Below are 25398 nucleotides of genomic sequence, written 5' to 3'. Positions count from 1 at the left end.
GATATTACGTTTTGTTTATATACCCCTAGAAGACAGACAGAAAGAGATTACTTTTTTGTTTATATACCCCTTTAAGACAGACAAAAAGAGATTACTTTTAGTTTATAAACCCCTAGAAGACAAACAGAAAGAGGTTACTTTTTGTTTATATAGTTTAGATAACCCTAGAAGATCGACAGAGAGAGATTACTTTTAGTTTACACTATTATCCCTACAATATAGACAGAGATGACCTTTAGTGTATATACCCCTGGATGATAGAGAACAATTTTAGTTTATAGACCCTATGTAGATATTAAGTTAGAGAAACAGAGTGATAGATGGACTGATTGATTAGTTCATTTTCTGTCCAATATTTTGTCTTCTGACCACCCCCTTCCTCTTGGCCCCGCCCCCATCCCATCTAATTTTCTCTATCTATCTCGCCACAGATCTAGCTCACCTGGTCCGTAGCTCCTCTCGCAGTTTCTCCAGTACAGAGGGATGACGAAGGAGTTGCATGATTAGAGAGGTGGATGCGCTCGCTGTGGTTGCAAAGGACGCAAAGATAAGTTCCAAGGTTGCCTCCTGGGAAAAAAAGAAGTAATGAGGTAATCAGGGTGAGTGAAGTGTTTCTGGCTATGCAACATCTGCTGAAAGCCGATATGGATGTCTCTGCCCCTCCTACAGGTGGAGGTGTTTCATGTTATTGTATCTCTGGCCCTCCTACAGGTGGAGGTGTTTCATGTTATTGTATCTCTGCCCCTCCTACAGGTGGAGGTGTTTCATGTTATTGTATCTCTGGCCCTCCTACAGGTGGAGGTGTTTCATGTTATTGTATCTCTGCCCCTCCTACAGGTGGAGGTGTTTCATGTTATTGTATCTCTGGCCCTCCTACAGGTGGAGGTGTTTCATGTTATTGTATCTCTGCCCTTCCTACAGGTGGAGGTGTTTCATGTTATTGGCCCTCCTACAGGTGTAGGTGTTTCAGGTTGCTGTATCTCTGGCCCTCCTACAGGTGGAGGTGTTTCATGTTATTGTATCTCTGCCCTTCCTACAGGTGGAGGTGTTTCATGTTATTGGCCCTCCTACAGGTGTAGGTGTTTCAGGTTGCTGTATCTCTGGCCCTACTACAGGTGGAGGTGTGTATAGGGGACACAATATTGTGTCTAGGGGACAGTATGTAGGTTCTATGGGACAGTATGTAGGGTCTATGGGAGAGTATATAGGGCCAATAGGACAGTATGAAGGATCTAGGGGACGGTATGTAGGGTCTAGAGGACAGTATGTAGGGTCCAGGGTACAGTATGTAGGGTTTAGAGGAAAGTATGTAGTGTCTAGGGGACAGTATTTAGGGTCTAGATATCAGTATGTAGGGTCTAGGGGACAGTATGTAGGGTCCAGGGTACAGTATGTAGGGTCTAGGGGACAGTATGTAGGGTCTAGAGGACAGTACGTAGGGTCTAGAGGACAGTATGTAGGGTCTAGAGGACAGTACGTAGGGTCTAGAGGACAGTATGTAGGGTCTAGGGGACAGTATGTAGGGTCCAGGGTACAGTATGTAGGGTCCAGGGTACAGTATGTAGGGTCTAGAGGACAGTATGTAGGATCTAGAGGACAGTATGTAGGGTCTAGAGGACAGTATGTAGGGTCCAGTTGACAGTGCGTAGGGTCTAGGGGACAGTATGTAGGGTCCAGTTGACAGTATGTAGGGTCTAGGGGACAGTATGTAGGGTCCAGTTGACAGTATGTAGGGTCTAGAGGACAGTATGTAGGATCTAGGGGAAAGTATGTAGGGTCCAGGGTACAGTATGTAGGGTCTAGGGGACAGTATGTAGGGTCCAGGGTACAGTACGTAGGGTCTAGAGGACAGTACATAGGGTCTAGAGGACAGTATGTAGGGTCCAGTTGACAGTATGTAGGGTCCAGGGTACAGTATGTAGGGTCTAGGGGACAGTATGTAGGGTCCAGGGTACAGTACGTAGGGTCTAGAGGACAGTACATAGGGTCTAGAGGACAGTATGTAGGGTCCAGTTGACAGTATGTAGGGTCCAGGGTACAGTATGTAGGGTCCAGGGTACAGTACGTAGGGTCTAGAGGACAGTACATAGGGTCTAGAGGACAGTATGTAGGGTCCAGTTGACAGTATGTAGGGTCCAGGGTACAGTATGTAGGGTCCAGTTGACAGTATGTAGGGTCCAGGGTACAGTATGTAGGATCTAGAGGACAGTATGTAGGGTCTAGGGGACAGTATGTAGGGTCCAGGGTACAGTATGTAGGGTCTAGAGGACAGTATGTAGGGTCTAGGGGACAGTATGTAGGGTCCAGAGTACAGTATGTAGGGTCCAGGGTACAGTATGTAGGGTCTAGGGGACAGTATGTAGGGTCTAGGGGACAGTATGTAGGGTCTAGAGTGCAGTTTGCCAGACAGGGTTTGCATAGGTCAGGTCAGGGTTGGGGCTGTTTTTACAGTATAAAACGGTGTGTGTGTTTGTGTGTGTCTGTGAACACGTGTGTGTTTTAGGTTCCTCTGGATCCAGTCAGGGCTGTTTTTACAGTCAGTACTGTGATCTGGTGCTGACAGCTAAAGGCCTCCGCCCCTGTCTAGGCCTTGCCCCAGAGACACCCGACACACACACACACACACACACACGTATGCACGAACACACACACACACACACGTATGCACGAACACACACACACACACACGTATGCACGAACACAGGAGTGACAAAGACATGTTCTGACACGGATGACAGTGGATGAGAGCTTTCAGTGCGTGTTATCCTACACTGTTATTCCAGGCCCAGCGAAGAGACTTTTTCCAGGGAATGGTCTAGGATCTCAGAGGGATTGTGTGTGTTTCTGTGTGTGTGTATGTGTGTGTGTGTGGTATTGCCCAAGTCCCCTAAAACATTTGGGGATCAGAGTGGTACCCTACATTCAACCAGGGTTGTAGTTAAGAGTAGTGCACTTCGTTCAACCAGGGTTGTAGTTAAGAGTAGTGCACTATATTCAACCAGGGCTGCAGTTCAGATTAGTGCACTACATTCAAACATGGCTGTAGATAAGAGTAGTGCACTATGTTCAACCAGGGTTGTAGATAAGAGTAGTGCACTACGTTCAACCAGGGTTGTAGTTAAGAGTAGTTCACTATGTTCAACCAGGGTTGTAGTTAAGAGTAGTGCACTATATAATGAATGGGGAGACATTTGTGACAGACAGGGGGGTGAGAGAGAACCAATAAATAGGGGTGTGGAATCATAACAGAGAGACAGGTTCCTACCTTGAGTTCCTGCATGCTGAGCTCGGTTCCATTCTCTTTAGCGCTCTCCAGCAGGATATCAAGTGCATCGCTGTAATCCTTCCCCATGGAACAGAGGGGTTTCTCTCGGATGGCTTTCTCGATGCCTTTCTGAAGTGTGTCCCTCGCGCGCACACCCTACACACACACACACACACACACAGATAGAAACACACAGCAAAATTTGTTACATCCTGGCTACAGAACTGTGTGCAAAGGCATCTAATTTCAGCCTGGTAAATGTACATATTTGGCTTGTGTATTTTGGACTGGGGTCAAGGGTGCATTTGCTTGGAATGTGTCTTCGTGTCCTCGGTCACAATTTTACACGTTTGTGTAGTAAAACAACAAATGGCATGGCACCCAAATGAGACGTCGGAGCTGGGTGCGTTGCATTGAAAAGTATCTGTTGAGGTTTCAGGTGGACTACACGGTGGATTAGACCGTGTCCAGCCAGTCAGTCACCTTGCGTAACCCGCTGAAGGGCAGGTCCAAGGGCAGGGAAAAGATGTTGTCCACGAACTCCTGGAAGGTGGAGAACAGATGTCTCAACTCCTCGTCCGCGACCCTAAATCCAAGGAGCACCCTGATGGCCATGGTAAACGACAACCTCTGGGACTCCCTGGGGGGGGGGGGGGGCAGGGGTTGGAGAGGGGAAGGAGAGGGGGGAGAGGGGTCAGACAAGGTGTGGGGGTTGAAGCATTTTTCGTGGATTCGCAAAATTAAGAGCCTTGCTGGTCCTTGATTAAGCTAGTGCACTTCCCTCAAACTAGTGCACTTCCCTCAAACTAGTGCACTTCCCTCAAACTAGTGCACTTCCCTCAAACTAGTGCACTTCCCTCAAACTAGTGCACTTCCCTCAAACTAGTGCACTTCCCTCAAACTAGTGCACTTCCCTCAACAGCAGGATGTTGTTAAGGATACGGTATCTGGACCCGCACAGAACGACAGACACATCAACAATCACAAACAGAATGACAGACACACTGACAACCACTAACAAAATGACAGACACACTGACAACCACTAACAAAATGACAGACACACTGACAACCACTAACAAAATGACAGACACACTGACAATCACAAACAGAATGACAGACACACTGACAACCACGAACAAAATGACAGACACACTGACAATCACAAACAGAATGACAGACACACTGACAACCACGAACAGAACGACAGACACATCAACAATCACTAACAGAACAACAGACACACTGACAACCACTAACAAAATGACAGACACACTGACAATCACAAACAGAATGACAGACACAGTGACAACCACAAACAGAACGACAGACACTTCAACAATCACTAACAGAACGACAGACACACTGACAATCACTAACAGAATGACAGACACATTGACAATCACTAACAGAACAACAGACACTGATTGAAAAACAGACAGAGACAAAACGACAGACACTAACCGAATAGCAGACTTTGACAGGACACAGATAGAATGACAGACACAGACAGAACGACAGGACACACAGGACGACAGACACAGACGGATGAGGTTGAAAAGTCACCTGTAAACGTTTATGGGTTCTGGGTTGGAGCTCCAGACCCTCAGGGACTCTTGGATGACCTGTCGGATCTTGGGGAGGTAGGACTCCAGTGCCTCGTGGCTGAACACCTTGGCAAACACCTGGAGGAGCAACGGCGGGACTTGGGTCACACACACACAGATAACATTGACTTTTTGGGTAATCCCAGACATCACATATGTGTGCCTGAGTGTGTGTGTGTGTGTGTGTGAGTGAGTGTGTGTCAGAGTGTGTGTGTGACTCTGTGTGTGTGTGTTTGTGTGACTCTGTGTGTGTCAGAGTGTGTGTGTGTGTGGGTGTATAAACATGTCCGTAATACCTGTGGGCAGCTGACTAACACTCCAACCCTCCACCTAACATAAACAGGTGCACTGACTCTCTGTGGTCACAAAATATCCCACAGCATTTTGACCAAAAATAGGGGTGTTAAACCAAGTGTCCTGGCTGAATGTTTAATCTGGCCCTCACACTAACATCATTGTGTAATCATCAACAACTTCCAGTTGGCTCATTCATACCCTTTGGGATATGGTAAAAAAAAAAAAAAAGCTTTACAGTTTTGTTTCATTTAGAGTTCATATCTATGACATTAAGCACCACTCACTGAGAAATCCAGTTTTGGATCTGAAACTTCTGAAGCTCTTGGCCAAATCAGACTTGAAACTTTCTGCGATGATTTATGTCAATAGGTCATCCATTTCATTGACATTTGATGTATATAGCCATGAAGTGGCAAATCCCATTGCCCCTCTTTATGCTTTTCAGTGAAATGTTCTGTATTTTCCTTTGAGACAGTAAATTATTTTCTGCCGTTTGGGTTCAGGCCTGGGTTTTATTTTTAACGTTATGGCACTCAATAACCAGAAGCACATGCTGTCCTTCCTCTTCCAAGTTACGACTAATAGCCAATGTTCACTGTGGGCTACACGCATCGCCATGGACCAAATATTTCTAAGGGGTGCAAACTTTACTTTTCACTTATTTAGTCTACATACAAAATGGTGGAAAGAAACATTAAGAAATGGTGAAAATACAGGACAAGCCCAGTGATGTCCCATACAAGCCCAGTGATGTCCCAGACAAGCCCAGTGATGTCCCAGACCAGCCCAGTGATGTCCCAGACAAGCCCAGTGATGTCCCAGACAAGCCCAGTGATGTCCCAGACCAGCCCCAGTGATGTCCCAGACAAGCCCCAGTGATGTCCCAGACAAGCCCAGTGATGTCCCAGACAAGCCCAGTGATGTCCCAGACAAGCCCCAGTGATGTCCCAGACAAGCCCCAGTGATGTCCCAGACAAGCCCAGTGATGTCCCAGACAAGCCCCAGTGATGTCCCAGACAAGCCCCAGTGATGTCCCAGACAAGCCCCAGTGATGTCCCAGACAAGCCCAGTGATGTCCCAGACAAGCCCAGTGATGTCCCAGACAAGCCCCAGTGATGTCCCAGACAAGCCCCAGTGATGTCCCAGACCAGCCCAGTGATGTCCCAGACAAGCCCAGTGATGTCCCAGACAAGCCCAGTGATGTCCCAGACAAGCCCCAGTGATGTCCCAGACAAGCCCAGTGATGTCCCAGACAAGCCCAGTGATGTCCCAGACAAGCCCAGTGATGTCCCAGACAAGCCCCAGTGATGTCCCAGACAAGCCCAGTGATGTCCCAGACAAGCCCCAGTGATGTCCCAGACAAGCCCAGTGATGTCCCAGACAAGCCCCAGTGATGTCCCAGACAAGCCCCAGTGATGTCCCAGACAAGCCCAGTGATGTCCCAGACAAGCCCAGTGATGTCCCAGACAAGCCCCAGTGATGTCCCAGACCAGCCCAGTGATGTCCCAGACCAGCCCAGTGATGTCCCAGACCAGCCCAGTGATGTCCCAGACAAGCCCAGTGATGTCCCATACAAGCCCAGTGATGTCCCAGACAAGCAGGGTTTGATAATGTTCAACAGACGTATCGGCCCCCAGAGAGCACCGCGGGAAACAGCATTCAAATGTAACTCCCTAAATGCAGCTCATCCACGTTACCAGACAATAGGTCACAGTTCATGTATTAATTACCCGCTCATAAATACCAAAACACAGACATTGTGTTTCAGTGGTGATTGTGATAATGCATTAACATTGGACGCTTGAAGACATTACAACAGAAAGAAATTAGAGACATATGAAAGGTGAACTGGGTTCGTCATGGCAGTGTATTAGTCATGTTAGTTTTATCTACCATATCACTGGACGACAGGTCGACTGTGCCCTGACGATGTCCGATCGCACACATGATGGAAGTAAGAGGCAACTACAGTATTCATCATTTCAAAGAAAAAAGATACAAAATAATCGAACGTTTAGTCTCTGTTTCACCGGAAGACATGGGGATGTCTCTTTCAGTTCGTCTTCTGGTGTTATTTTGCTTAAGAACCATGGTCTGTCCAGAGGAAACTTCAACCGCACTTCCACGCACATTTTCCTCATGACGGTTCAAAGACGGCACACCACAGATTCAAACCCACTATAAAGGGAAACAGGTATTGCACTTCAAATCGAAACAAAGTAGTCGACTTTAAAAGGAACTCTGAAGTGCTTGTGGAGTAATTAGGTCCTAGTTCTGCTCTGAGAATAGATAATATTATTCTGTGGTCGGAAGCTCCCGTAAACATCTGCATGGCAAAGGGTTTCCTACTGTACTCCCTTCCGCTCTTCGTTTTATTTTCCTCTGACATGGAAAATCTCTCAATATGTCAATGTTACGTTGTAGATGGACCCTGACCCCCTACTTCTGAATCCCCCTGGCTTTCTTTTTCTCCTTACACTCCCAGATGTACATCTCTCTCTCTGTCTATCTATATATCTATCTACTTATTTAATGTACCTGTCTATAGAATAGATATCATCTATTATAGATATGTCTGTCTTTCTGTCTGTGTGTCATACAGTTTGTGAGTCTGTTCCTATTCTTTTGTCTGTTGTCCTGTCTGTCTCTCTCCCTGCCCTGGCTCCAAGTAGTAACACATTCTAGCCTCTCTACTTTCCCTAGCAGTCAGCAGTGTGTGTTAGTGTGTGTTTATGGCATGTGTGTGTGTGTGTCAATGTGTGTATCAGTGTGTGCGCAGTGTGTGTGCACCCAGAGACTCAGAGACCAAGAGACCTAGAGACCCAGAAACCAAAAAACCCAGAGACCCAGACACCCCGAAACCAAGAGACCCAGAGACCAAAGAACACAAAAACTCAGAGACCAAGAGACCCAGAGACTCAGAAACCCTGGGACACAGACCCAAACCAACCCAGGTAAACACACCAAAAGGCCAAAAGATCCACGAAAGCAGACCAGACACAAAAACCCAGCCTAACCCAATCCTGTCTTCCCTCCTCTCCACCCCTCTGGTCTCCCTCTCTCTTTCTCGCTGTCTGTTTGCCTCTGCCTCCCCCACTTCTTTTTCTCTGCCTCTCATGTATGAATGAACAATAGTCCTCAGAGCTACTGTGGTAGTCGTGGCAAGGAAAGCGAGAAGAAGGGGGAGTGAGAGGGGTGGGGGCAGAAAGGGAGGAGGTCAGAGATCATAGACAGTGTTAAGAAGCTTGAGACCTGCACATTTCCTCTGTAGCATCGCCCGTAGTCAGCTCTCCCCACATCCCAAGATCAGTATCTTAGAACAGCAAGTGTTTCTCCGGGGCTCGTAACTTATCCAGGTTGATTACACAACAAGGTTTCTCTCTCTGACTCCATATCCATGATTCTATATCTATGTTTGTGCAGTAAATCTATGTTTCGGAATCTATATTTCAACAATACTTATCTTACTCTTCTATGTTTCTATATCTATGTTACTACACTATGTCTATGTTTCTATGTCTATGTTACTACAGTATGTCTATGTTTCTATATGTAAATTTCTACAGTATGTCTATGTTTCTATATGTAAATTTCTACGGTATCTATGATTCTATGTTTTTTTCACAGTATGTTTATGTTTCAATATCTCCACAGTTTTTTTATGGCTTCATATTTATGTTTTCAAAGTATGTCTTTCTTTCTGTATTTATGTTTCAAAAGACTATGTTTGATATCAATGTTTCTGTATATATTTTTCCATCTTTCTATCTCTCTGTTCAGCAAACCCGACCCAGTTCCTAACCTGAAATATCAGAGGTTGTTACTCCAGAAGATCTCTATCTCAAAGCAACAATTATCTACCGAAGTGGTCAATTCTGGCCAGGTCTCTTTTCAAAGAGGTTCATAATCTCAAAAAGTCTATTAAGGTTAACCAATGGTTAACAAAATAAGCTAATTTAACATTTCATCTTACTGTAAAGCTCTTAACCTGTCACCGAGAAGAGAAATCAATCAAACTTTCATCTTAGATTACTGTATTTACTTGAAATTCATTACAATGTACAATCCTGCTAATGTACTATAATTTATAATCCTGATAATTCCTAATAATGAATAGTCCTTGTTAATATGTGCATCATCAATGAGATGAATAACTATGATGCGTCAGTTAACCATGACATTTGAAGTTCATAATTATCAAGGACCTGTTTTGGCTCAACAGCACCACTTTTACAACCGGTGGCCAAAGATCCCAGAATGCACCTCCAGCAGGTGGTCAGTAGCGTGACAGCTTCTCTTTGTTTTGTTACATTAAATTATTCCCCTGAATTGTTCCTCATGCAGTGTTACAATATACCTCGGAGAAATAAAAAATCAGAAATCGGAGTCTTCCAGTAATGTCCCGGACATTTTTCACTCCCTGATTTTAATAAATGATGCTGTCTCTAGACGGGCCGACTGCTCAGTATGGCATCTTTAACGCTCACTGGTACGCTGTTTATTTGCGCAAACATGTCGTCGTCATGTGAAAGAGGTGGGCCCCAAATAACATTTTACTTAGGGCCCCAAAAGGCGAGACTCAGCCCTGCGCGCGCACACACACACACACACACACATTAGTGGGCTACTGTCTGAGTGTCAGGATGTCTGCGCATTGGTATGTCAGCTTCTTCTAACTCAAGGTAACTCTATCTGGGTAGTACAAACAAACCTCTGATTCACCCCCATGGGTACAGAGAGTTTGGTATCACCCATCTTTCACTCCCAGGCTAATGTCCTCTCAATCTATGACACACTAAAATATCACTGCGGGATATTCCTAGTGTCACACACACACACATTGAGAGACACAAAAACACACACATAATTTCACATCACACACACACGCACACACACACCATAATAATTCCCATGTGGCCTAAATTATATGAAACTGCTCCTGGTTCCATAGACATGCAAAGACCATTTTATTCTTTCTCCTCTCACTTCCGCTTGTTCTCGCTCTCGCACCCCTTTCTCAGTATTCCTGGACAGCAGGCCAACTGCTCTTCACCTTCACCTTCTGTAGCACCACCACAGTCTTGGTTTGAGACTTGACCGCGCCCCCTAGCCAGGGATTGGGAGCCATCGTTAGCAGGGACTTTCCAGTCTCATCGCGCTGTAGCAGTTCATCCAGGTGGCCCAGGTGCCCCCTCACATTGACCCAGGTGCCCCCTCACATTGACCCAGGTGTCCCCTCACATTGATCCAGGTGCCCCCTCACATTGACCCATGTGCCCCCACACATTGACCCAGGTGTCCCCTCCCATTGACCCAAGTTTCCCCACACATTGACCCAGGTGCCCCCTCACATTGACCCAGGGGTCCCCTCCCATTGACCCAGGTGCCCCCTCCCATTGACCCAGGTGTCCCCACACATTGACCCAGGTGTCTCTTCACATTGACCCAGGTGCCCCTCACATTGACCCAGGTGCCCCTTTACATTGACATATGTGACTTCCTGGTTAGATGGTCGCTGTTGGAGAAAACACACTGGCCAGGTGAGGATGCCAAGGAGGAGGTTTGCAGTGATCCTCAACTCTCCCAAATCTGTTGGCGATGGCTTTAAAACAAAAGCCAGAATCACTAACCAAAAAGCAACCATTAGGGTGAAAAGGGGACAAATTATGTCATTGTGTCATTGAATAAGACCATTACTGCTCCTTCAAGACACCCAAATGACGAAGATCTAAATGTATACCTGGATTAGAGCATCTACCAAATGACGAAGATCTAAATGTACACCTGGATTAGAGCATCTACCAAATGACGAAGATCTAAATGTATACCTGGATTAGAGCATCTACCAAATGACGAAGATCTAAATGTACACCTGGATTAGTGCATCTACCAAATGACGAAGATCTAAATGTATACCTGGATTAGAGCATCTACCAAATGACGAAGATCTAAATGTATACCTGGATTAGAGCATCTACCAAATGATGAAGATCTAAATGTATACCTGGATTAAAGCATCTACCAAATGATGAAGATCTAAATGAACACCTGGATTAGAGCATCTACCAAATGACGAAGATCTAAATGTACACCTGGATTAGAGCATCTACCAAATTAAGGTGTGCATGTATACCCGTGGGTTGTCACAATGCTCTGGATATCTGATTCCAGTGTTCATTCAGCTATATGAGCAGAGCTCATTAACCCCTCCTCTACCAGCACACAGCTTCACACTCCAGGCTAGCGTGCTGCAACCAGACCACTTGGCAGACCCACGGCCCCAAAACAGTCCCAAATGTTCAGTACAAACAAAAGTGTGCAAAATCCCCAAGTAAAGGAACAGAGGTTCAAAATGGGAGCAGCATACATATCTGGTGGTGACTGACAGGGCCTTCAGCCTATAGGACCAGTGACTGCATATCTGGTGGTGACTGACAGGGCCTTCAACCTATAAGACCAGTGAGTGTATATCTGGTGGTAACTGTGAGGGCCTTCAGCCTATAGGACCAGTGACTGTATATCTGGGTGACTGTATATCTGGGGGCGACTAACAGGGCTGCCAGCCTATAGGACCAGTGAGTGTACATCTGGAGTAGGAACATTACAGAAATGATGTCGCCCTCTGCTGGCAGCTGAAGACTCTCACACATGAAGCGGCGGGGAGGGTTACCGGGGGAACCCCTGTGGCTTATGTCAGAGGGAGCGAAGGGGAGCGAGAGGGAGAGAGAGGGAGCGAGAGGGAGCGAGAGAGAAAGATAGAGGTAGATTGACAGAGAGAAAGGGAGTGATTGTGTGTGCTTGTGAGTTTCTGTGACAGTCTTTTTGGGCAAACCGTGAGAACAAAATGGCTGTCCTTATCTATCTTGATGGCGAAAGAGGGAACGGGGAGAGAATACCTCTTCACTTGCTCCCCATCTCCCCCTCTCCCTCTCTCCCGCTTCTCCCGCTTCTCCCCCTCTCTCCCTCTCTCCTGACGTCTCAATCCCTTCTCCACTTAGCCCGTCTCTCTTCCTCTCTCCCTCAGTCCCTTACACTTTCCCCCTGCTTATCTCCCTCTCCCCCTCGGCCCCTTTCTCCCCTCTCCCTCTCTTTCCTTCTCCCTCTCCTTCATTTTCTCCCTCTCTCCCTCCTTCGCTCCCTCTCTCTCGCTCTCTCTCCAGTGCCAGACCCCATTACAGGAAATTACACTTTTACTCTCTCCTCATTACCCTCTTAAGCCCGGGGCACATACCTGCACACACACACACACACGTGTGCATGCAAGAAAGCAGGCAAACACAGTGCAGACACACAAACACTGCGCCCCCCCCCCAGCCTCTCCCCATCTGAAGACAGGGTGGTTCAGTGTCTATCTCCAGGGAAGGGGTCAAGTTACTTCCACTGCACCCAGGTATGGTGAGGGGTCAGTGGGGTGTAATCTGGGCCGTGCTCCCCTGGCTCTGGGGGTCCTGGAGGCCCCTATAATGACCTATGATTAGTCTGAATGCTCACTGACGCACAAAGAGCCTCTATATACCTGCACCCTGTGTGTGTGTGTTTGTGTGTGTTTGTGTGTGTTTGTGTGTGTGTGTGTGTGTGTTTGTGTGTGCATGTGTGGGTGCGTGTTTGTGTGTGTTCGTGTGCATGTGTTTGTGTGCATGTGTGTGTGTGTATGTGTGTGTGTGTTTGTGTACATGTGTGTGTTTGTGCGTGTGTGTTTGTGTGTGTTTGTGCGTGTGTGTTTGTGTGTGTTTGTGTGCGCGTGTTTGTGTGCGCGTGTGTGTGTGTGTGTGAATGTGTGTTTATGTGTGTTTGTGTGTGTGTGTGTATGTGTGTGTTTGTGTGTGTGTGTGTGTGTGTGTGTATGTGTGTGTTTGTGTGTGTGTGTGTGTGTGTGTTTGTGCGTGTGTATGTTTGTGTGTGTTTGTGTGTGTGTGTGTGTGTGTGTGTGTGTGTGTATTTCTTACCTTTCGTCTTTTGCGGTGTATGTCTCCTATGCTGTTGGCCAGTGAATGGGGGCCAAGCAGTGTGGAGGTGCTCTGCGGCCAGTCCACACTGACCAGTGTGTGTTCCCCCATCAGAACCTTCCGGACGTTCTCAGAACCTGTGACCCGGATCAGGGGGCGACCTAACAGGTGGGTCTTGAATACGTTCCCGTACTTCTGACGCCGAGACGCGTGAAAGCCCGAGCCCTGGGGAAGGGAACAGTTGTCAGGGGAGTCCTGGAGTGGAGAGTGTACGTTCTCCAGACAGAACGTTGAAACGCACCACATGTTCCCAGAGGTCAAAGGTCGTGATCCACCAACGACCTCAACAGGAGTGCAGAGCTAGGCTCAGTGCACGTGTTTGTGTGTGTGTGTGTATACAGGCCAGTGGTCTCATTAATGGACCCTGGCCAGTGGTCTCATTAATGTGGTGATTAATGGACCCTCACCGAATCATATTGTGCTGTTATCCCGCCTCTTACTTCAAAGCTAAAAGGTTGCATTTGAGTGGCTCCCCTTATAATGCTTTGATCAGACCTTCAACATTTCAGCTGCATGGCTAGTGTTCATGATAACTGGTCATAAACATGATTTTTGATTCTACATTTAATTAATTTCTTTGAGTGACCATAGTCTGACGAGGCCAGTGCTCTTCAAGCTATTGGTCTGGCTTACTGAGGCGGCATGCTATTCTAGCAGGTCAGAGTTCAACAGATTTTGAGCAGAGTGGGATGGGAACATGAGGTCCCATTCAAACCACCTCAGAGACAGATTCTAAGCCATTAGACTTGACAGAATTTGATCCAAACTGACTAACACAGAGAGAGCGAACGAGAGAGACGCACACTCACATATGCTGCCAATACCTTTCTTAATTAGTATTGGGCCCTAATTGTATTCTGTACTCATGAGGGGAACAGGCAAGCGTGTTGTTGGATGGCACAAACCTTGTTCATCCCGTTCAAAAGAGAAGTCATTAATAAAACTTGCCACTTGGACGGAAAGTGGAGGGAGGGATAAGGTACACATGTCATTGATACACGTTGGTTGAAATGATGGGAAACACCTCACCCATGTTGCCCAGAGCTTGGGTAATACACACACACACACACACACTAATCCTGTCCGATCCTTATGGCCCTGAGCGTGAATATCACACACCTGTCTTTTTGCCTTTCTTTCCTCCTCCTCCCTCTGTCCTACACTCTCTAATCCCTCCATCACTGTCTTTAGCGCCTGAGGGCCCTTAGCAAAGGATTATGGGAGAGATGTGAAGAGGGGTGTAGCAGGTAGCTAAAGAGCTGACACCACACACACACACACACACAGACATATACACTCTCACACACACACACACAAACATAAACACTCTCAAATTGCGGAGAGACAGAGAAACGTTGACCGTTGGGTTGGTGTGGTTGGTCAGCCAAAGGGTTTCACAGAGAAGCATTACATTGTAGCTATGTTTTCCAGATGCCCATGTCTCTCTAATATGTGAGACTAAACGATCACATTTCTCATGTTTGAATGTTCCCAAATTCACTCGGCCTCGCACCAAAACCATACACAAAGATTCAAGCAGGCAAGTGGGGGAGTCTATTTCAGTATTGGAACGGGGCCCAGGCCTCTGAGGCCCCAGGTGTCGGTTTGGACCTGATCCCTGCTGATCACAGATCAGCATTATAGCATTTCCTTCAGCGGTTGAGGTTAGGAAACTGATCGTGGATCACGGGCAACTTTTACACTACCTCTACCCCACAAACACAAATACACACACACAAACACACATACACCAGAAGCAACAAACTGGACTGCCCTCACGACTTCCAGATTGGAATCAGAAGTGCAGGGACAGGCAGAGGTTTACACTGTGACACATGGACACACACACACATTCACCGACATACACACTCACACGCACTCGCCAAATTCCTCGACCGACAAAACGCGGACAATCGAAAATAGACAATCATCTATTCACACGCCAAATAGAAACACACCAACCAAATCATTCAGCAAGTGCTTGTGGACCTACAAACACGCACTGACTTCAACACACGTTTTACACATGTTCACAAACGCAGGGAATTCTCGGTAATGAGTAGTGTAATGTGTCATGTGTGTGTATACTACGATGAATGCACACACACACACACACACACACACATTTGCTTAGCAAATTTGACTGCCCATATAAAATCCTACACTGACTAACTCTTAACCCTAATCTTAACCTTACCCCAATGCTAACCTTAACCTCAATAATCTAACATTTATGTTTAAAGTTAACCTAGCCATAATGCCTAACCCTAACACCTACCAGTAATGCCCAACCTTAACTCTACACCTACCAGTAATGCCCAACCTTAACCCTACACCTAACCGGTAATGCCTAACCTTCACCAAACCCTTAAGATCAGGTGTAACTTTTGCAAAGGACACTTAAGCCAAAGAATTACCTTTCAAAATAGGGGCAGGAAACATTTCCCCATTAGTCACTTTATTTTAATTAAACCACAGTTGGACTTTTTTTTGTCTTCTTATATAGTTAGATCAGACACACACACACACACACACACACACACACATAGACACAAACACTTCCAAAATATACATAAACACATTTTAAACCAAGAGACATGTAGCAGTGACCCAAACAAGACTGCAGAGCAGAACCAATCCAAACCCTACCATTCCTCACTCACACCCCCTCACTCTTTTCTCTTTACATACACCTCCCCTCTCTCCCTCTCTCCCTCTCTCCCTCCCATCTCTCTCTCCTTCTCCCTCTCTCCCTCCCTCCCTCTCTCTTCCTCTCTCCCTCTCCCTGTAATGTACTGTAACTAGTCATGTCCACTGGGATTTCAACTCTTATAGTATAAAGAGCTACTGTAGAAATGCTGAATACTGCTTCAACGCATTCACTGTATGTGTGTGTGTGTGTGTGTCAGTGTAAATGGTTGGTTATTTTGGAGGCTAATTTTAGCAGTGAGTTCTCCTGTTTGTTTGGGAAAACACACCTCTCGACTCTTTGGCGCTGCAAATACACACAAACATATACACACAGACCAAGCACTGCAAACTCTGACGCTCCTTTTTCTTCTCTGTTAGGGTTCCTCTCTTTCAGTTCTCTGCGGTTCTAGAAGGAAGACCTTTAATCTCACCTCACCTTCTGTCTCCACTGTATTGGAGACGTATACGTCCAGGAAAGAGGGGGCAAGGAAAGGGGATACAAGTAGAATCCAGGAAAGATTGGAACTGAGCCCTGAGACGTCTGTCTCTCCTTCCCACTCTCCTTCTCCCTCGCTTACTTCCTCTGTCTTTCCAAAGCCCTCTCTCGCTCCCTCTCTCCTTTACGCATTTTCTCACCTTCTCAATCCCTTTCCCTCTCTCTCGGTCTCTCTACCTCAGCTCCACCTGTAGCTCTACCTGTGACATGTTTTCCTCACATTTTATTCTCCTTCTTCTCTCTTCCTCCCACTCATCTGTTGCTTTTTTCTGAAGACAGATATTAGCAGTGGCCCACAGGACTAAATGTTTTTTTATTTATTTTTCTTAATCTGATGACGCAAAATCCACATGGAAATTGCAAAAGGTCTCCATGGTGAGGACATATTGCCATTTATTTCACCCAACTTTTAGCCTAAATACACATTTGTGGATTTCATGTGAATTCATGTGTAAGTGATGTCAAGGGGAGAGAGAGAAGAGAGACAAACAAGCACACACACACTGATACACTACTATTCACAAACGTACACACACACTCCACTATTGGTCAGTAGTTTGGCTGGTCATTAAGCCGGTTGGTCAGTTATCTGGCTGGTCAGTACTTTGGCTGGTCAGTAGTTTGCTGGTCAGTAACTCAGTTGGTCGGTTATCTGGCTGGTCAGTACTTTGCCTGGTCAGTTATATAGCAGGCAATAATCTGATTGTCCAATAATCTGGTTGGTCAGTAGTTTGGCTGATCATTAATCCAGTTTGTCTATCTGGTCAGTAATTCTGTTGGTCAGTTATCTGGCTGGTCAGTAGTTTGGCTGGTCAGTTATCTGGCTGGTCAGTTGTTTGGCTGGTCAGTAGGAGGGGTTTGCTGAAGACTGGTGGCGAGGTGTGACAGAAGATCATTGGCCCAGCTCCAGAGTAGAGGCAAATGGGTTGAAATCCACGGCTAGGTTTTTTTCTTTTTAGCTTTTTCAAAATCATAACCCTCAACTTAACCACTGACATTGAATGCCTAAACTGAACGGGTACGTGACTATTAACACAGAAACACTAAAGGTACTCAATGAAGGGAACTACTTCTTTCCATCGCCCCAGTCCCAACAGGGTGGAGGGATAAAAATACTCCTAGTGTGTGTGGATTGGACATGGGTGCAAGCCGGTCGGCCTACTATAATGAAGCCTTTGTGCAGCAAGTGGAAATGTTTTACAAATGACCCCTTTATTAGGCCGACAGCAAAACACACACACACAGGCAAATACGAAGTCATACAGCCAGACATACGTGGAGGCCTGTACACACACGCTCTTTAATTATATTTATTCAGATCAGCAAGGATAACCCCAGAACGTTGGAGGGGTGTGTGTGTGTTTGGGGGGGGGGGGTGTGGGGGGGGGGGTATGTTTGTGTGTTTTCGGTTCCCAAATCTAAAGAGATCAACTTGCTCAGTAAAATAGAATGATTGACAGTATCAAAGGTCTAGGGTAGATCTGTAAGCCAGAGACAATGTTATGTTATGGGAGGGAGGGAGGGATATCCTTTCTACTGTCAGTCAGTTTCTAGCACATCTAACTCTCTGCCAAACAACTAGATACCCAGGAATGTGTGTGTATACGTGTGTGTGTGTGTGTGTGTGTGTGCATACGTGTGTGTGTGCATACGTGTGTGTGCATACGTGTGTGTGTGTGTATACTTGTGTGTGTGTGCATACTTGTGTGTGTGTGCATACGCGTGTGTGTGCATACGTGTGTGTGTGTGTGTGTGTGCATACGTGTGTGTGTGCATACGTGTGTGTGTGTGTGTGTGTGCATACGTGTGTGTGTGCATACGTGTGTGTGTGCATACGTGTGTGTGTGCATACGTGAATGTGTGTATATTTATGTATGTGTGTGTGAACGAGGTGAAAGGGTCATGGCACTGGCCCTGATCTAACAATACATGTCATTTCACTGTCACCCTCTCCCCTCACCACACAGGCTTCTGATAGGGGGAGAGAGATGGGGAGGGTGGGGGGAGGAGGGGCAGAAGGCGTGGGGTAATTGTTCAATATGGAAAGGGGATCACGAAACAAGAGTATGACAGAGCCAAGTTGGAGAAAACTGAGAGAGAAGCAGAGAGGGAGGGAGAGAAGACAAGAGTAGAGCAAAAGAGCAAGGAAGGGAAAGATCTTTTGACAAAAAAACTAAAGGGAAGCAGCATTTATTTTCTGAAATATTTTACATAAGAAATCCCATTAAAAGGCCAATATACACATTTGTTGTGTTAACATTCAACCATTGCAAGGCTTTTCACAATGGTTAGCTGGCTGAAAACATCTGTTAGAATCATGATTGGAACCCAAACGTTTGTCATATTCATCCAGTGCTAGCCCCTCTACACTGGCTGCCTGTGAAGACTAGGTCAAGTTTTACTCTTAATGTACAAAGCATTACATGGACGTGCTCCTACTTACTGTTTATCTAAGAGCTGTTCCTGCCGTGCATGTCTACACTTTTTAGTGCCACTGAGCAGGGGGGGCTTAGTCACTAGGTTATTCCTGCTCAACCATGCCATCCTGTAATTGGCACATCTTTTTCCATACTTGATGTGAGTGGGTTGAGTTACTGAAGGGCTCTTTCTGTCTGTTTCTTTGCCCCTCTCGATCGTGCAGCAGAAGAGAACACTTCGGTGTCTACTCGGCCTTGTGTTAGGGTAGTTAGTTAGTGGTCTACTTAGTAATGAAAACCCAACTGACTTTGAGGCATTCTGTGAAAAGTCATTTGACATTAAGGTTTTCAATGAAAAGACAACTGAAATCAAGATTTTTTTCTAAGGGATTTTACTTTTTCAGTTCTCTGTAACCATTACAATTACTATTGTTTTTGCTGAAAGAGCAAAGGGTCAGACTCAAATACAATCTTCAGCAGTAAATGTGCACTGGAGGCAGCAGGACAGACCACGGGACCCCCCAGTGTCACCAATGGGATTATTTTTCCGCTATGAAACCAACTGACATTTACATTTACAAGCTAAATTACAGTGTTTGATAAACAATTTGTCATTACAAATCTCCAAGCAGTACAGCCAGAGAATCAGTTATTTGGCTTCAACACCTTATTGCTTGCTCTGATGGGATTTAGCTTGAGCATCTGTTTAAGAACGTTGTGACAACTCCTATGGGATTAAACATGGGATTAATTAATTGCTGCATTGATTATTTTCTGATTATAAGAGAGACAAATAGTAAAAGAAAAATAACGAGAAGGAGTAAATAGAGGCTGAGAAAAGGAAAGTAATTAAAGAGAGAAATTGAAGAGATTGGACAGAGAGAGAGAGAGAGAGAGAGCGAGGAAAGAGAGGTCTAACCCTAACCTGGAAACAATGTAAAGAGAGAGATTACGGTTGTTCAGAACTCACCCCAGGACCTCTTTAGTCCCGCTACACACACACCCACACGCACACACACACACCTCCGAAAGGTTGCCAAATCCTTCCTGCAAACAAACACACAGACACACACATCTCTAAAGTGCTGCCAAATCCTCGACGCAAACACACACACACACACACACACACACACACACGCACACACACACACACACACACACGCGCACGCAGCTTAACCCAGGCCGTGCATCTCCCTGGAGACAAGAGCTTACTTGAGATGGAGAGAAGGAGGGGATGAGGGAGTGAACGAAGGAGCAGTGTGCTCCAGGGGTGAAAGAGGGGGCAAGAGGGGTTGTGCCAGTCACCCTGCTAATCTGGAGTCCCCGGGGTGGGGGGGTCTTGTTCAAGGTCCCTGGAGGATACAAGTGGACCGCGCCTGCCTTGCATGCTAACATCATAGAGTTTATACAGGGTCTCTCTCTCACACACACACACACACACACACACACCCTCAGGCACACACACACATTAGAACCTCAATAACATTTCTAAATATCCTTTGTCAGTGTACAATAGGTCACACACACAAACACACACACATATATGTGCATATGTATATATATACACACACACATACTGTACATATATGCAAACATAACCTACCTCTCATTCCCTCTCTCTCCCTCTTTCTGTCTCCCCCTCCCCCCTACATTTACTTTAAATTTACTTTAAATTCTTTATTTTACTTTTTTTACATTTTTCTTTTTCACTTGTTTTAGAAATGTAAACAAATGTTTCCCATGCCAAAGAAATCCCCTTTAAATGTTATTTTATTGAGAAAGACAGCAAGAGGGAGAGAAAAGGAGGTTGAGATGGGGGACATAAAGGGAGAGAAAGGGAGGTGGAGACGGGGGACATAAAGGGAGAGAAAGGGAGGTGGAGATGGGGGACATCAAGGGAGAGAAAAGGAGGTGGAGATGGGGGACATAAAGGGAGAGAAAGGGAGGTAGAGATGGGGGACATCAAGGGAGAGAAAAGGAGGTAGAGATGGGGGACATCAAGGGAGAGAAAGGGAGAACAGAGAAGGAGATGGGAAAGCAATGAAAGAGAGAGAGAGGGAGAGGATATTGTTAGCTGTAGAGAGATTATGACTGGTAGTGTAATATTTAATAGTACATGATGTAATATTATACTATGGTATGCAATACGAAGGGAAGTATATTATGTAATATTATAGTACAATATGCATTGTTAATGGTAATACACTATGTAATATTATAGTACAGTATGTACTATGAATGGTCTTACAATATGTCGTATTCAAGTGTAATATTAAATAGTAAACACCCCTTATTGAGGGAAAACTAACAACAGAAATATAACTATATATTACTATTCAAACTAAAAGGATCACACAGACATCTGTCTAATCTGCATACAGTGGAGACCATGATGTGTTGGGTATGAATTTGATGTCTGGGAGATGTGAGAATGACTGTCCTGATATTGCTTTACTGCTTATGAGAGCATGAGAAGTGTGTGTGTGTGTGTGTGTGTGTGCGTGCGTGCGTGTGTGAGTGTGTGCGTGTGGGTGGTGAGAGATGAGGAGTGAAACAGATAGACGGAAACGACTGAGGGAGTGAGGTAGGGAAAGGCAGTGAAAGAATGAAATATAGAATGAAAGAAAAGCAAGACAAGAGCATAGATATGCTATGCACGTGGAGCAATTACATCATTGGGAGCACACACCTTCACACACACACACACACCGTTATACATGCCTGACACCGTGTTGATTTCATCTCATCTGAACCAGATTCTGACAGAGGTCTGCCTCCATGTACTGGACAGCCACACGTCTTGGTGTGTATGTGTGTATCTGTGTGTGTCTGTGGTTTTGGCGTAGAGGGGACCACACCGGGGGTAACCGCGGGTAACCGGTCCGGAGGGACAGGAGGGGAGGAGTAACCGGATCGGTTTACCGGGACTGACTTCAGAACGCTGACCACGCCTCCCCATTTAAATTACCTTCCAGACACACAAAACTGCAAACACACACACACACACACAGAACCACACACACACACGTTCTCTCTGGCAGCACGGTCGAGCGGAAAGTCAGGACAAATGAGAAGTGACGGGGGTTTGGCACGCGGCACATCGTTTCTCTTCCCGAGTGATAATAAATAAAATTAAAACACACCTCAACACACAAATATGGTGATTATTGTTAAAATGGGAAACTTAGCAAAAGAGGGCATTTGGCCTTTTTACAGGAAATCTTTGCATATGTCCCTGATTCGCTATACTCTCAAACTCACATATTTAGAAATGCTCACTCTACAGGGTAACAGGGTTAAAGATATTATACCAATCACAATCCTGAAAGTTACAGGCTTTTGGCAAAGTGATTGTAAGCCAGACACGCACACAACACACACACATATACACACAGCTTCTCAAATCCAAAAGAAAAAAACATTCCTGGACTTGACTTTTAGTTTAGCTAAAACCGCTTCTGGGCAGAACGACGATGCATGGTGTCAAAGGCAGATTCCCCACTCTCCTCATCCATATTCTCACCTCATCCATATTCTCTCCTCATCCAAATTCTCTCCTCATCCATAGTCTCTCTATCTCTCTCACTCTATCGCACTCACTCGTTGGACCGCAATCCGCAAATGTGTGCAAGCAAACAACAATAATCAACGTTCTTTAAGTCACATTTAAAAGCTTCTTATTTCAAAAAATCTAATGGCATTCGATTTTCAGAGAATACACTTTTAGTTCCGCATTATTTCTGTTAACGGTTCTGGTTTGGATCTGCAGGAGATGTCTGCAGATCTACACAACTAAAAAGCTAAACGCATCAACAGAACCCCCAAAGAAACGTGGCACTGTGCTGTCTGATTTTCTAGGGTTTCCTTCAGCGTAAAAGCTTTTAGTCTAACTGACAAATCAGTAGTACAGAAAGAGAGGGAGAGAGTTTTTCATGTAATGTTTTTTTCTCCCCATATCCATAAACTTGGCTGTAGCTCTTCCGGCGCATTCCCGGAACGCGTCGCGCGGTGTATAAATGAAAGCGCACGCGGGGAGCGGAGCACTGAGAGTTCAAGCCCCACACGCGGGCAACGTGCCGCCTTGCTCTGAAATGCTCTCTCTCTCTCCGCGCGCTCCTGGGACACATCAGCGTACTGACAAGTGCTTTAGCGACGGGGCTCGCGTGCAGCCTCGCGGGGTCGTTCTATGATTCTATCACATTATAAAACGTGGATGGGAGCCAGCTACACTTTCAATTTCATTCCCTCATCAGTCGTTCATATATCCCGCTGACAGACGAAGGATACACGGCATCTGAATGAAGCGGCGCATAAGAGTTGAAACACTTGAATGAAAAGCCCAGTTATTTATATTTATGGTATCCAACCTACATTAAGACCGGCCAACATTAATGAATACGTCGTGGATAGCGGCCAAATGTTTATTTCGCACCACTTACTTCTACTTAGTTCTAGTCTATACACATAAATGCGCAGAGGTGCAAAAATGCACTGACGGACGAATTTCGTAGTGCTACTTCTAACGGCTATAGATACACTCGTTATCGTTTGGAGCGTCTCTGGAACTACCTGGTTAGGGGAGTTGCGGCTGGACGCACCGATACATTTCTGAATCAGTCTATATCGAGTTCAGGGAGAGGGAAGCGGGAATAGGGAGGCAGAGTGACCGGTAGAGGAGAGAGCCGGTGTACGGAGTCAAAAACTGAAAGCCAGATTGTGACTTACCCTCTTTGTAACCTCCGATCATGACGTTGCTTCGCAACCGTGAACCGTATTCCATCCACATACTAATCATCACCCTCTTTGTACATTATCCGTAGGACACAATAATTCGGTTTATTTTTATATGGTTTTTTTTACGCACAAGAGCACGTAGTGACAAGAAAACGCCTCCCGGTGAGTGAGGTGGATGTGCCACAGGTATTGCACTCAAACAGCAGCTTTGACGCCTATTTAACATGCGGTGATAGGAAGGATGGACAGAAAAGGCACGTGCGTAAAACAAATCAACGAGATCCACCAGAGACAGGCAGACTTTTATATTCTGGAGATCTTACCTGGAAGAGCCAGTGGCAGGTTTCGCCGATGATGGGGAACCCCATGGACCCTTTGGGCATCGGCAGCTTGCAGTTCTTGTCCCGAGTAGAGGTCCATCGGAGCTGCCAGAGCTGTTGGGAAACCGCTAGGAGGAGGGCCATGGACACCACGCAGGCCGCCAAGGTGGCCAAGGCAGAAACCAGGTCAAAGTGATCGAATAGCATGTTGAAGAAGGGTCGGTGTCTGTCTGGAAGGTGGTGCTGTTTGTGGGGTTGTTGGTGGAAATCAGATCACTGATCTCTCCACGGTGTGGGGAAAGTTGGGATGGAAGGATGGAATTTGACAACGAACCAAGTATGATCAATACCCAACAGTTGATGGGTAGTGACAAAACGAATAGATAGTCTAGACTGTAATTTATGTGAAATATAAATATAAAAATGGGGAGATGTGTTTGTTGTTATAGTGCAGTTTCCGATTTAGTGAGAATGGGAAAACTACAGGTGGTCATATAGTAGGCTAATCTTCGCACTGATGAGGGCTTTCAAAGGTATCAATCAGTAAATAAAAAATCTGTCACAAACCCAATAAACTTCTCATAAACTTCACCTTCAACGGTTTGACTGATGGAGAGAATTCGACGAGAGTGGGAAGTGAATAATTAACGTTTGAAATGTCATTTTGTTTAAATTGGTAGATTAATTTACCTATAATAAAATGTAGAATTGATTAAAAAGTCCTTTGGACAAGTATTTGTCCCGCTCCCAGAGCGCACGTGGAAACAGTGAGCGAGACTCGGAAAGTATTCTGAAAATAAACTGGAGCTTTTCAAAAAGTTTCAAGAAATGGAAAGTAGAAAAAAAGTCTTCCAATAATACCCCTCTCCCATTGCGCAAAAAAAAATAAAAAAAACGTGTATACCTTCTTAAATCTGACACAAACCAGTACAATATTGTGTGGTTCACGAGATAGACGAATAAAAAATAAAAGCTAAATATAAAGAATAATAATCCGTTTTTGCCGTTAGTTATAGCAGCAGAGCGCACGAGAGTCCGATGGAACTAGAGAGCGAGCGTCAAGGAGTCTTCTGATGCTGCTTGGGGCTACCGTTAGTAGTCACCTCTCTCTCTACCTCTTCCGCTAGCGTTCCTTCTGTCACACACACTCTCTCTGTCGTTTCACTCCCTCAAATTCTCTCTCTCTCTTTCACATACACTTTTCTCAGAGTGTGTGTAGTGAGTAGCACCGGCAGGCTCTCAGTGTGTGTTTATATAGGCTAGTAGGCAGACAGGCAGCTCGCCGGCAACCCGCCAGGGTTGGAGAGAGAGAGAGCGGCTCCCCCAGCCCCCCAACCCCACCCAACGGCACTCCGAGACGGCTAGGCAAGCTAGAGACCCCACCACACACACACACACACACACTCTCACACACACCAAACACACACACACCGAGGCGGGGTGAAAAGTGAACGAGACGAGGGGTTGGAGCGTGCGGGTGCTGGCGTTCCGCCGGAGAGAGAGCTAGAGAAAGAGGGAGAGAGAGAGAGAGAAGGCGGAGATGTAAAAAGGTTAGGGAGAGGAAAT

The 25398-nt window shown here is 45.8% G+C and overlaps 1 protein-coding gene across 1 annotated transcript in view; it reads right to left on the bottom strand.

Moving 5' to 3' along the window:
- Positions 1-25010, bottom strand: part of LOC105010221 (cytochrome P450 26B1) — a 28425-nt gene extending 3415 nt beyond the window's left edge. The window contains exons 1-6 of the mRNA XM_013132449.4: positions 23836-25010; positions 13115-13339; positions 4831-4949; positions 3749-3905; positions 3266-3421; positions 443-567 (exon numbers count right to left, since the gene is read on the bottom strand). Of these exons, the coding sequence (XP_012987903.1) occupies positions 443-567; positions 3266-3421; positions 3749-3905; positions 4831-4949; positions 13115-13339; positions 23836-24039 (986 nt within the window). The 5' untranslated portion in view covers positions 24040-25010. The remainder of the gene's footprint in view (positions 1-442; positions 568-3265; positions 3422-3748; positions 3906-4830; positions 4950-13114; positions 13340-23835) is intronic.
- Between the last annotated feature and the right edge of the window lie 388 nt (positions 25011-25398).

Source organism: Esox lucius, chromosome 24 (genome assembly GCF_011004845.1).
Source record: "Esox lucius isolate fEsoLuc1 chromosome 24, fEsoLuc1.pri, whole genome shotgun sequence".
In the NCBI taxonomy this organism is placed as follows: domain Eukaryota; kingdom Metazoa; phylum Chordata; class Actinopteri; order Esociformes; family Esocidae; genus Esox; species Esox lucius.
Note: the sequence above shows the minus strand (reverse complement) of the source record. Positions and strands in the feature narration are given on the sequence as shown.